Here is a 12,853-nt window from a genome sequence, read left to right as displayed (position 1 = left end):
GTTTTTTTAATGTCAAATTAGATATTATAATCTCACCTCTGTTTGAACGGTGGCAGGTCTCTGTGTGCGCAGCATCTTGACCGTCTGGAAGATGTCCACCACCCCTTCGTACCTCATCCTCTCCAGGACGATGCTCAGGGTGATGAACACGCCGGTCCTCCCGACTCCAGCACTGTTGGAAGATGGGGAACCAGTTAGATATGAATTTTTGTAGAAATGGTTTCTATTTTATCAGTCAGTCCGCTTTAAAGAGAACTAAACTGGATGTGCCTCTTAAATCATTGTGGTTCAAGGTAGCAAATCACTTTTTCAAATAAGGGACACTTACTCTTAATTTCAAACAGTTGGTAAAAAAAAAACTATTTGCATACAATGTAAAATATTTAACTTGCTTTTCACAATATGACTTTAATATTTAATTTAATTTTATTTTTTACATGAAATGGGATTACAAACATTATTCAGATTTACTAAATGCTAAAAGGATGTATGAAGACGTTTACAATACTTAGTTAATTACGGACATTTCCTTAGCACTGTATGACTTGGGTAACGTTTTTTGGTTATCTCTTTTACAGTATTTTGCTCTAAGTTTTGAATATTGTTCCTAATAGAATGCATGTAACAGAGTCATGTTTGTAGGCTGTGTTGTTTGCACACATCTTCCCAGTTCTGATCAACCAATTTGACAGAATGCTTGAAGTGACTGTATATTGAAAGACATTTTTATGTCAAGCTCTAAAGTCCTGGGTGACGTTTTGTGATGTGTCAATGTGTACAGATCGTCTTTCCCTACGATGCCATCTATTTTGTGAACTGCACCAGTCCCTCGTGCAGCAAACAACCACCCTTCATGTACTTCACATCTGGTATTTACAGGCTTCAGAGTTTCTCCATTTTCCTCCAAATGCCACGGTGTGCATTGCTGGCCATTTCTTATGCTTAGAAATATGTAGGACTAGACAAATATTTCAATAGGGACTTGAGGTACAAATAAAAACAACAAGAAAAACACTCCTACCTGCAGTGCACAGTAATTGGCCCATCCTGGCCAAATTGTTCTTTAGTTTTGTGAACTTGGCCAATAAAATCAATGAATCCTTCTCCCGATTTTGGCACTCCTTGCTCTGGCCAATCAGTAAACTGGAACTGACGAACCGTCCTTGATTGGCCGTCCTGAATGAAGAAAGTAAGTGGTTTGGGGGGGTTTTCTTGTCTTTGTGCATAAATCAAAACACTACACCAGCACGAATGCATAGAAGCAAACAGAAGACTCACTCGGGCATCAGTCACTTTGAACTCTCGGAGGATGTACTGAGGCATGTTATATTCAGCCATGGGATCAACCACAAAGTACTGGTACCTAGCTGATCTCTCTGCTGGCCAGTACTGGTGACACTTCTCCTGCAGAGGACAACACAAATCATTATCTTCAGATCGTCACATCAAGTTTCAGGGTGTCACTTTAAAAGCATAACAATTGTGGACTTTTTATCATGAGCAAATCTCAATTGTACAGTGCTGTGCAAAAGTGCTCAGAGCTCTTCAACTTTTTCCACATTTTTTACAAGTCCAGTATTTGAGAGTCGGTGTCCAGCAACCTTTAGAAGTGTCTCTGCTTCAACAAACCTGAATTAAGTAATGAGGCCATTAGCAGAACTTCTGTAAATGCTAAGGAGCAAATTGGGTTATTTGACTCAGTTGTGTTAGACCAGGACATTGATTAAGCACTGGCCTTTGTCACCTCTGCATTACAACAAACTAAGTATTTTGCTGTCATTGCTTGTGATAGACCAAAAAGTGGTACATAATTGAGCATAATACCAACAAAGGAAAATCTGAATTTGTATTTTACTGTCTGAGTCAATACTGCTTTACAGAAGCAACTTTTGCTTAAATTACAAATCCAGTCAATCAAGTCTTTTGGGACACATGTTTAACAGCTTTGCAGATTTAAAGACTCCTTTTTTTTACCCATTGTTTATAACAAAATAGCTCAAGCTTAGTCAAATCAGAGAGTGAAGAGCCACTTTCAAGTCTCCTCAGATATTCTCTCTTGGAATTAGGGCTAGACACTTCTAACACATTCACACTGCACTGGAAGATGAACCTATATGTGTTCTTTTATATTTCTCATGATTGCGCTGTAATTAGCTCCACCCATTTTCTCCTCAACTCCAGCCAGTTTCCATGTCCCTGCTGAAGGAAAGCCTCCTGACAGCATGATGGTGTCTCTCAGTAGGTTTAGGGTGTTCAGGGTGATGTGTGGTGTTACTTTGCTACCACACAGAGATTTGTATGTGGAGCAAAAAGTTCAATTATGATTTCATCCGATGCTTTGTGGCAAACTACATATGTAACTTCTTTCAACTTTCTCCCATAAGGAACAGATTTACAGAGGATATGACTAATAGTTGTCCATTTTATGGTTGTGGCATAAAAAATAAAAAAAAACTTCCACCATGCATGTTAGTCTTTGACGTACCCGTCCCATTTCTCTCAGTTTGGTCAGCATGACAACTATAGTGGAGTTGTGTTCCCACAGCATTCTCCAGTAGTCCTCTGTGGTCTCAGCCAGTGGGCCCTGGGTTGCTATGTAGGCCCGTTGTTGCCTGCAAACAAAAGTGCATGATAAATGTGTAGCGCACCCTTCAAACAAAGCAACAGCAATTTCAAGAATACCCACCTGTATCCATCGATGAAGCTGGCGTTTATGTAGTCAGACCCTTCCACCCCTCTGATTGGCTGCAGACACACGCGCGTCGTCTCATAGGGCATAATGTTCACCAGTCGGTTCTTGAACTTGTTGCATGGCAGATTGGCACTCACAAACCGAGACGTATGGGCCTTGGCACTGGCCAGACGCTGGAAGCAAACACAATATCCATCATATGTATATTACATCATTGCAAAATTACACACTTTTGATAACTTTTCAAAATAAGAGTCTGTGAAGTAACGCTGTGGGTCAACCGAAGGGGGAAAAAAAGTGTAAGCAAATTCAAGGAGCGTATTGAAATGGATTCAACACAAGGTCTGGACATCCTCTGGCGACCTGCACAAGTAAAACAGGAAGATTGGCTAAACCAGACAGGCCTCAGGATATTTAGCCAGACGTCTTAAATTGAATAAACAAAGCGGGGGCGACTCCAAGGGATCGGGGCAGCGGTTCAGGAATGGAAAGGGGCGAATATAATGAGACGAATAAGAGGAGGAGAAAATCAAGAGTTGGGGTGCAGGAAACCACAAGGCCCCACACTGTCTCAGCTCACATATGTGAACCACACATGAACCAGCACCGGAAGGGGGAAAAAAAGTAGAAAAATAAAAGAAAAGACCCTCACCCTGAGGAAGAAAAATAAAGACAAAGTCTTTTTTTTCTTCCTTTTTTTTAAAATCAAACCATGATTTTATGTAAGTACATGTGCAGACACGGGGAATACTCCCCTGACCCTCGGCTATTGGATGACATGGCTTTTAAATGGGAGACAGAACAACAGAAAAACGGGCCGAGGGAGAAACCGCAGACGCTGGCGGAACAATGGGGTCCGGTTAAGTGAGCGGCTGCGAAAGAACCAGCTCTACCTTGTTTTCTCACAGACGAGTTGAGACAGAAAATCCCCCCCCTGACCACAGCTCCACCAGTCATCCGGCTACGGCTGCGAACCGGCTTTCCAGCATCAACAACAGCAACTCTTCACGCCGCCTGCGCTGACTTTGATTCTGTTTTATCAGCAAACAAACACGACGTCTTTACCACTCCATTTGACACATGCCAATATCGGCTTTGAAAATGTTGAGCGAGGGGAAAAAAAACACGCCGCCTTAAACGTGGAGCCGCGGAACCGCATTTGTTGATTTTCTCGCACACATGCTTCAGCTTTTCTTTGATTTTTATGCGTTTGGATGTGACACCCATCATCCATGAGAAATCCCCCACGCTTTGTAGTGTTTTTCTAGTGGTGGGCGCTTCAGACGGCAACCCGCGACGTCCCGTGGGTGTTCCACCAAGATGAAACGCAACGAAAGAGACGATCCTGGCGTTTTGGTTCCTATTCGCTGTCTTTTGGAAGGAGACCACTGCTATTAAGGGGGGAATGTTGGGCCATTTCATGGAAGGAGACTATGCGGCGTTGCTTTATGTTGACTTTGCCCTCTGAGCGTTTGAGCAGACGTAAAACGTTTCCTGGAAAAATCTGAACCACCTGCTTTTGCTTTATGTATACCTGAGAAAGCCAGATCAGTTAGGCCTGCAGATATCTTATCAGATGACGTGGATATCAGAGTAAAAAAGCTAAAAGAGTAAAACGGCTTCAGCGCAACTGTTTTCTGCTGGTGTTTTCTGTGTTTAAACCACCTCCATAAGTCAGCAAAAGTTCTTTTATAAACGTTTTACTCAAAGTTTACAAAAGTACAACTTTGTATTAAAAAAACCCAAAAACATGTGCTCCCCTAGTTTCAGAGGAACCATCCTCTCTGGTAGCACCAGCAGATGTCTTAAGTCTCATAATGAAGAGCTGCAAACCAGCAGCCTCCTTGAGATTCAACCTTAATTCATATAACAACGTCTTTAAGGTGAACTGAAACGATAAAAACTAGTAAAACATAATAAGACAGGAAAGAAGCTTAGAGGTTGACAGTCAAAACATTCCTATGGAGGACAAATCCTGCCAAAAGTATCAATAAATATAGAAAAAAATAAATAAATGGCTTGATTTGCATCCCAAAAAAAAAGACATTTCCCAATTTATCTGACTACACGGTGTGACATAAATTATTTATCATTTCCAATAGTATGAATTAAACATTCATACATTCACACTGTTATTTAATTTCTCATTTTATTTCCAGTATTTTTGCATTACTATGTTTCATTTTTTATTTCATTATTTATTTATTTTTTCCATTTTCTATCTTAATACAATTTTATATACAATTTATTAAGTTATTTAATCTTTCTCATTTGTTAATGTTCCTAACTTATTTTTTTTATACACACTTTTTTTCTTATTAGACGTTTGGTGGTTTATTTTCCCTAACATTTAAGGTGATTTTTTTCAGATTCTTTATAGGTCGCTTCTACCAAAGCTAGTACATGTCATGTTTGTTTTATTTGTTGTATAAAACAAACACATCTAATAAATCTAATAAATCATCTTACATCTAATAAATTCTTCGGTGGTGCATGTATTTGTCCTTACCTTGAACTCCACCTCCATGCCAGTGACGTTCTCTCCCGGCTCAATTTGTGTCAGCCTCTGGATGTAGGAGTACAGATTTCTGGCGGGGACCTCGGTGTTCCCGCACGTCACGGCCTCCAGCAAAGCATCGTGGATGAAGATGTACTGGTCTTCCGTCTGGACCATGTAGTTCCTCTGAGAGCGCATCAGCGTGACGTGGCCGTAAATGTCGACAGTCTTCTCCTGCTTGATGCGCTCTGTCATGCCGTCGATGACGATGAAGCACCCGGTTCGGCCCACGCCGGCGCTACAACGATAATAAATAAATAAACAAACGAATAAATGGACCGACAGATGGTGATGTGATTGTCTCACCTAGGTTGGATGAGACCAATGTAAGCACTAAATCTGAGCTTGGAAAGCTCCGGTATTTGGCGCCTAAATGAAGCAAAACACGGCAATGGCGCCAACTGGCGACAGTACCAACATGGCATGTAAAAAAATCGAAATCAGCAGTGAGTCAGCATCATGATCATATCACCCCTATCAACATATAATCCAGAAATTTAATACATTTAGCTGCCGACCCAAACACTTCACGTTTCTGCTGCGCTGGTACCTAAACGGCGAGACGACCTGACTGAGCAGGTTTCTGCAAGCGAATACAGAACCCTTTATATGATTACATTAATATTACTCTGCATGTGCGTGTTGTTCAGGTGGAACGAGATCGGGCCCGTCGAGGCCGGTTGATGTGTTAAGGCCCATCATGATGGAGTCTTGCCGAGATAATTAAATTTGACTGATAATCCTGCTGGATACTCCATCTGACTGCGACAGAAGATTAGGAAGAGCTCCTCTCCTGCCAGCCTCCTGCCCTCATCCCCCTGCCTCTTTATCTTCGCCCTAAGTACCCGTCCAAAACTCGAACGCCAGCACTGCCACTTTTTCACTCACACATTTTTGCTTTTTTTTTTTTACACTCCATTTTCTCTCCATCTCCGTGATTCTTTAATTCATCATTTTCATTCACTGCGTCCAGGATTTTGCTTCACCTTCTCTCCCATTCTGCACAAATCTCCCCCTCTAACTTCCACTCCCCTTGGTACCACTTTCTCTCAATCATTGTGTCCGATTCCCCCCCTTTCTTCCTCCACGTCCATACTCCACTAATTCCTCCTCCTGAGAGCTTCTGCTCCATATTTTCCCCACTCAGCTCTATCTTTTTTTCCTCCCCTCGCTCGCTCTCTCTCTCGCTCACTGGTAAAAGCAAATAGCTGTTTCTTTCCAACTCTGGAGCTCGACACTGTGCCGTGACAGTAATGACACGTTTTCAGAATCTTCTTCCATCCAGCAAATGAGCCTCCCGCTGCTTAGACAGCAACTCATTTAAATGTAAACTTACGAACCCGGCTTCTCAGGCAGCATGAATAGCCAATTTTCAACACTGGAAAGTAATCATGGGAAATGTTTGAGATGGTGAATTTTGTTAAGAAAGGAATCCGGGAGCCTAAGCCAGTCATGGTGGTCTGGGGTTTGCATATTGGCAGGTAATTCCAGGCTGTCTAAAAAATTTTAAACAAGTGCTCTCCAACTCTGGCTGATTTTCATAAACTAAAACCCCAAACTGCCCCCTCAAAAACATCTTGAGGATCGGGTTTGTTTCCCTTTTGCATTCACTGAATAGGCATAAACGCACTTCCGTGGCTGATGAGACAATATTATAGAAAATCAGACACACCTGCAATGCACAATCATTGGTCCAGCGTCTGGGGGGTTGCAGGCTTTGACCCGGCGAAGGAAGGCCAGGAACGGGGTGGGATGTTCGGGGACCCCGTGGTCTGGCCAGGCTGTGAACTGGAAGTGACGAACCTCACGCTTCTCATTAGAGCCGCTCTGCAGGAGCAGAGAGGGCAGATCAAACACCGATTAAGATACAGTTATTCTTTTAGTACATTATTTTAAAATCATCAAGATAAAAAAAAAACAAAAAACGTTATCCTCCTGAATATTTAAATGTAGAAAGAATATTTACAAATTACTTGAAAAAAGTAAGTTCAGACAAATTTATTGCTACCTGTCATGACCCCTGGGTGTAAGATCAGTTTGGGATTTAGCTTTTTGTATTTAAATTTTATTTTCTTATCTTTTTTTTGTTAATAGATGCCTGTGTTCATGGTTAACAGTTATTCCCAGATCTGAGTGTCTTTGCTGGATTACTTTAGGTTTTGAGAAACAAACAAAACTGCCTGAACAATGTCATGCAGTTACCAAATTTATTACATGGTAATTTGAACAATTTAAGCAATCTAAAAACTCACCCATTTCTAATTACCATTTCAAAAATGTCTGAAATCAGAGTTGCCGGGACTTCAATGTGTTAATTTTGATCAATTGATCAAATAATTTATTTTTACATAAAAAATAATAAAATAATTTGGAATCAGCTGAAATCAGTATCAGCCGAGTTGAGGAGCATCTCTCTTCACAAAAAAAACGTGCACACTTGATTTTGAAAAAGAGGCATTACTGTTTCGCATGCTACCTTGTAAAGCGCGAAGGTCCTCATAGAGTAGGTGGCCAGCTCCACTGTGTCCAGTAGAGTGATCTGGATGAGACCGTAGGTCTCTGTGCCACGTGTTGGCCAGTACTGATCACATTTCACCTACAAAGGAGAAAACGAGGACTTGTGAGATGCAGAGGTTGTTTATTTCACATGTGTACATTTCTATAGAAAAAAACACAGAAGAGGGCACAAGTGCAAAAAGAAGTGAAAAAAAGAGAAGACAGTGATGAAGTAGATCAGTTTGAGATTTTAAATAATTCAGACAGATATATGCACACAGAATCAGACCAGTGTGGCGGCAGAAGGGTTTTAGTGAGCGTGTGCAGCGAACAGTCACAGCGAGAGGAAGAAAGTAGAGAGAAAATGGCCACCCGCTGACGAATCCTCCAACGGAACCACTTATTGGTTGTAAAAATGCCCAGGACGAGACTTGGCTATGCGTGTTCCCCTGTGCTCCATCACAAATACCTACAGAGGAATCTCATGGCATGCCACAACCACCAAAGCACCTGGAATTTCTTGGTCTAGGGCGGTCATATTTGTAGTTCTGCAACTCGGCTTCAGAGACTAAAGAGAAGGGAAGAAAAGAAAATCCCAGAGGAGATAAAAGAGGTTGGTGGGGGTTTGGTGGGGGGGCGGCGGGCCTTGGCAGAACCAGGCCAAACCAAACGTTATGTGCTGATCCCTCCAGTCCTCACATCAAAGACGGCTCAGTTTGCTCTGCATTCCACTGCTCCAAACTGAGGATTATGCTTTTTGGCCTGGGATGTTCAGGCTGTAATTACAGCTTTCCAACTGTTGTTTTCCCACCAGACCTTGAGACACTGCAGGGACACAAATGGTTGTACACGTAGGGGGGGCTGAGAGTGCTGCCAGCGAATAAAGAGGGCAGAATAAAAAAGGAAACTGGTGTGATGACTATATTAACCACAGATTTATGGCCCAACAGCGTGACTGTGGCTTGATTTGCGCTAGGAGGAAGGGCTCTGGCAAGATTCCCACGGTGGAACCATCTGTGATCATCTTTATACTTAATGGGTAAATACAAGACTGCGTAACGTTGAGAGGTATTAATAAGATCAAATGGTTTTCTCAAATGAGCAGCTCGCTACTCAGACATATACAGTCGTCCAGGGCTAGGAAGAAAGGAAAGAGGCAAATATGTCCAAATTAAAAGATGTCCCTTCAGGACCTTAATAACACAGATAAAAAAAAAAAATCTTCATTAATCTTTAGCCTCAGATGTTAACTAAGATTTTATGTAATGACTAATAAGCCACTCTTCTTTTTAATGGTGGGAGACAAAAAAGAAAAAGTGTTGTGATCATGCAAACTCTACACATTCATGTGCACTGTCTCTGACCTGCAGTGGCTGTAGTAAAACCCGTTTCAGAACATGTTGTGTTTTGGTAAATGAGTCTGCATTATCACTTAATACAGCCGAGAAAACAAACCAAACACGGGGAACAAAGGGGCAAAGGGATTAGGGTGCATTAAAAAGGGGAGGATTAGAAAAGGAGTGAAAGAGAGATCTTGCCTTAGAGAAGAAATAAGAGGGCATCTGAGGGTCAGAGAGACACAACAGAGACAGTTGGAAAAGGTTGAAACGGAAACAGAGTTTTAACACAAAGCATAGGTTAGTAGGAGAAGAAGCACAGACGGGGAGAAAGGATCGTTTTCTGAAAAGGACTCTGGACATAATTGGTTAGCACTTAATCATGATTCATACCTCGAGCCATTCTTGTTCATTTTACTCTTACATGACATTCTCATTATACTGGTTTTTCACTCAAGCGCACATTCAGTTAACAGCAAAATGCCTCGGAACCAAAAGACTTTCTAATTCATCACCGGCCGCAGTTTAGCTGTGTCTGTAATCCCCTTTCGGCCTTGCTCACCAACATATTCTGTTCTGCTCTATTCTGTTCTGATCCACTGCATGTGGCCTTGTGCTGCTCGCTGCTTTAAGCCAAACAAAATGATTTAAAACTAATGATTATTCGCAGAGCCTTGGAAACGTGTTCGTACCCCTTTAACTCTAGTCATGAGAGAAGCACAAGTTTTAATGTAATACAAATAGACTGAAGGGGGATGAAAAGGATACATGATTGACACTGTATTTCCAACAAACATTAAAAAAAATGTGGAGCTGCCCTCAATCAATACTTTTGTAGAAGCACCCTTTGCTTAAAATTCAGGTGCAAGTCTTTTGGGGTACGTCGGTACCACCTTTGCACAATCAAGACATTTTTAATAAATTCTTCATGCACGGAAACACAAGCTCAAATCAAACTGGGTTGAGAGCATTTGAAAGACAGAGTTTTCAAGTCTTGCCACAGATTCTCAGAAGCTTTTAGGTTTAGACTTTAACTAGGACATTTTCTAAAATTCCATTTTAGCTTTTACTGTGTGACTGAGCTCATTTTCCCGCTGAAAAGGGAGATTCTGCTCAACTCCTGGCTTTTTTGCTGCCTCTCTCAGGTTTCCGTTCAGGATTTTCTTGTATTTTAGCTCCATCCACCTTCATATTGACTCTTGCTTACCTTTTCATTTCCTGCAAATGAACAGGATCCCCACAGCATGATGCGTTTTACATATAGGTCTAAAAGTTGAGTTTCAGTCTCTTCTGACCAAAGAAATGCTTTTTTTTAAAATATGTTTGACCTGACCCATGGATGGTTTGTGGCAAACTTTAAGTCATGGTTTTCTTTCATCAACAGTTTTCTTCTTAGCACTCTTTGATGAGGGCAAATCTTTGTAACAAAAGACTAACTACTCTGCTGTCCACAATTCGTGACTTCTGAATTGGTTCTGCAAGATTTCTTCAGGGGTATCAGAGTGAGGAGGCGTGAATACAAATGTATGCCACACTTTCCAGCTTTTTACTTGTCATTTTCTTTACTTATCATTTTCTTTCCACTTCACATACGTGTGAAGTGGAAAGCAATATTTTGTTGATCTTTCAATTGATAAGAAAACACCCAACAACCTAATGAAGTACATTCCTATGATTGCCTACTAGTCTATGACACACCCTGTCTCTATATGCAGATAGAAAACTTAATTTACTATGCACTAACTTTATAAATCTGTCAACTTGCAGATGCAACTTGTTAGTGTGTGACAGAATCTAATAATTTTAAATATTTTATGTAACTTTATAAAATTCCTTCATGATAAACTTTTTTTTCTTCCCAGTCTGACTCCAAGTCGCTTCCAGTGCCACCATTAATCATTCTAGACATACATTCTAATGCGTTATTCACTTTATTTATTGGGCCTTAAGCAGTTAACTACACTTCCACAGTGTGTGAGCTTCCTTGACCTTTTTATTTTCCACTAGTGGTAAACCCGAGCATGTTGAATTGTCGTTATTCTACCGTGCTTATAGCTGTCTTATACTCCAGCGTAATTACACCACATCGTCTCACCCGTGACTTCTCCTCCAGCTTGGTCATCATGACGATGTTGGCTGTGTGCTGCTCCCAGACCATCCTCCAGAAATCCCCAAAGGTCTCTGGAAGAGGGCCTTGAGTGGCTATGTAGGCATTTTGACGGCGGTAGCCATCAATGTAGTTCGCATTGATGTAGTCGCTGCCAGGGACACCTGGACAACAAGAACACAAAGGAAATCATCAGGATTCTGGGGAATTAAGGGAAAGACCCATGAAAAATTACAAAATTCTTATAGTTTAAAATAGTTTGTGTGACAATATTGTGGATGTTCAGTAGGAAAACAAAACAATGAAAGACCAGATAAAAAAACAAAGTATATGTTTTCCAATCGGTTAACATTAAGGATGTCTGGACTACTTTGATCATCTCAAGTTAAAAATATTTAGACTTATCAAATCTGAACTGGATTGTTCTAAACTGGTTAGTGATTATTTGACTTATAACACTAAGATCTGGTGATGGTGAAGAACAATGACGCACAGTGAACAACTCACTGACATGTTCAGAAAATCAGATATACTGATCTGAGTCCAAAATATGATCTGACCATCTGAATGTTGCAGCTAAAGTCAAATTTCATCGAAGCAGGTAACATTTTTCCAGTTTGTTTTTGTCTGACAGCTAACGGGAATGGCACCTGGTGTTGCAGAGATGATGATATTCTGCATAGCTTGGTTGTAAGAATTTGTTATTGTTTCCTTGAACCAGTCTACCAATTCTCCTCATCAACTTTGTCATCAATAAGCCATTTTCACCCACACAATTGTGGCTCACTGGATATTTTCTATTTTCTTAAATTTCTCTCTAAATCATTGTGAGTAAACAAATAACAAGTTACTTCTTAAAAACTCAGACGTAGGGAGGGCTGAGAATCTGATTGGCTGATTCAATATTTATGTTAAAATACAACTGGACAGGTGTTCATAATAAATGGCTGGTGAGTGTACATTTCTAAAATAATAAAAAAAGAACCATAGTGTTCATTCAATTAATATCGAGTGCAATCACTACATCATGCAAGTTTTTAAAAAGCAGCTGATTAAAAAAACAATTGTGGTTCTTGATGCAAACATCCCAGTGAACATCAATTATTCTTATTATTAAGCTATATGACAGGGGAAAAAAATGAAATGGATTATTAAAGTCCACCACTCTGAGATGGTTTATGTCAAAGTAATAAAGGTTGAAAATCATATAAGTTCTTGGGATTAATGTTTTCACAAGGCCCAGTGTCCTCTGGTCTTGGATTGTTCCGTCGTCTTGTTTTATAATACAAGCTAAGACGATCATGGGCCTAATCTGAGTATACTGTGGATGTTTCGCCTACAACGGCAGTACGACTTTAAGGCTCTCTCTGCGTAAGACTCGGCTGACGCTGCCTGTCCTGCAGGGGATTGTGTGTGAGTGTGTGTGATGTGGGAGACCGTCAGTGTGTGTTTGATTTGGGATCAGGCCCGCTCATCTAGGGCCTAATACCATAATCCCAAAAATCACTGAGTCACAGCTCAAACATGCATGCATACGGCAAAACACCAAAGCACACGCAAAGACATGCGTTCAGAAATGTACGTTGCGCGTTGAGCCATGACCCGATTCTGCCGAGGTGGGAGACGAGAATCCTTTAGAGATTTCTGATGACAATTTACAGTTT

The 12,853-nt window shown here is 40.9% G+C and overlaps 1 protein-coding gene across 23 annotated transcripts in view; it reads right to left on the bottom strand.

Annotated features, from left to right (window-relative positions):
* ptprdb (protein tyrosine phosphatase receptor type Db) overlaps positions 1 to 12,853 on the bottom strand; it is a 202,082-nt gene that overhangs the window by 4,507 nt on the left and 184,722 nt on the right. For 13 of the 23 annotated variants that reach the window (XM_008416472.3, XM_008416463.3, XM_008416530.3 and 10 more), the window contains 10 exons: positions 11,178 to 11,353; positions 9,284 to 9,307; positions 7,726 to 7,845; positions 6,922 to 7,076; positions 5,202 to 5,487; positions 2,687 to 2,865; positions 2,486 to 2,612; positions 1,279 to 1,404; positions 1,022 to 1,176; positions 37 to 172 (listed from right to left, as the gene is read on the bottom strand). In XM_008416472.3, coding sequence (XP_008414694.1) covers positions 37 to 172; positions 1,022 to 1,176; positions 1,279 to 1,404; positions 2,486 to 2,612; positions 2,687 to 2,865; positions 5,202 to 5,487; positions 6,922 to 7,076; positions 7,726 to 7,845; positions 9,284 to 9,307; positions 11,178 to 11,353 — 1,484 coding nt within the window. The remainder of the gene's footprint in view (positions 1 to 36; positions 173 to 1,021; positions 1,177 to 1,278; positions 1,405 to 2,485; positions 2,613 to 2,686; positions 2,866 to 5,201; positions 5,488 to 6,921; positions 7,077 to 7,725; positions 7,846 to 9,283; positions 9,308 to 11,177; positions 11,354 to 12,853) is intronic. The other 10 variants (XM_008416509.3, XM_008416539.3, XM_008416548.3 and 7 more) reach the window with 1 other exon arrangement.

Source organism: Poecilia reticulata, chromosome 1 (assembly GCF_904066995.2).
Source record: "Poecilia reticulata chromosome 1, P_reticulata-male-v2, whole genome shotgun sequence".
Classification (NCBI taxonomy): Eukaryota; Metazoa; Chordata; class Actinopteri; order Cyprinodontiformes; family Poeciliidae; genus Poecilia; species Poecilia reticulata.
Note: the sequence above shows the minus strand (reverse complement) of the source record. Positions and strands in the feature narration are given on the sequence as shown.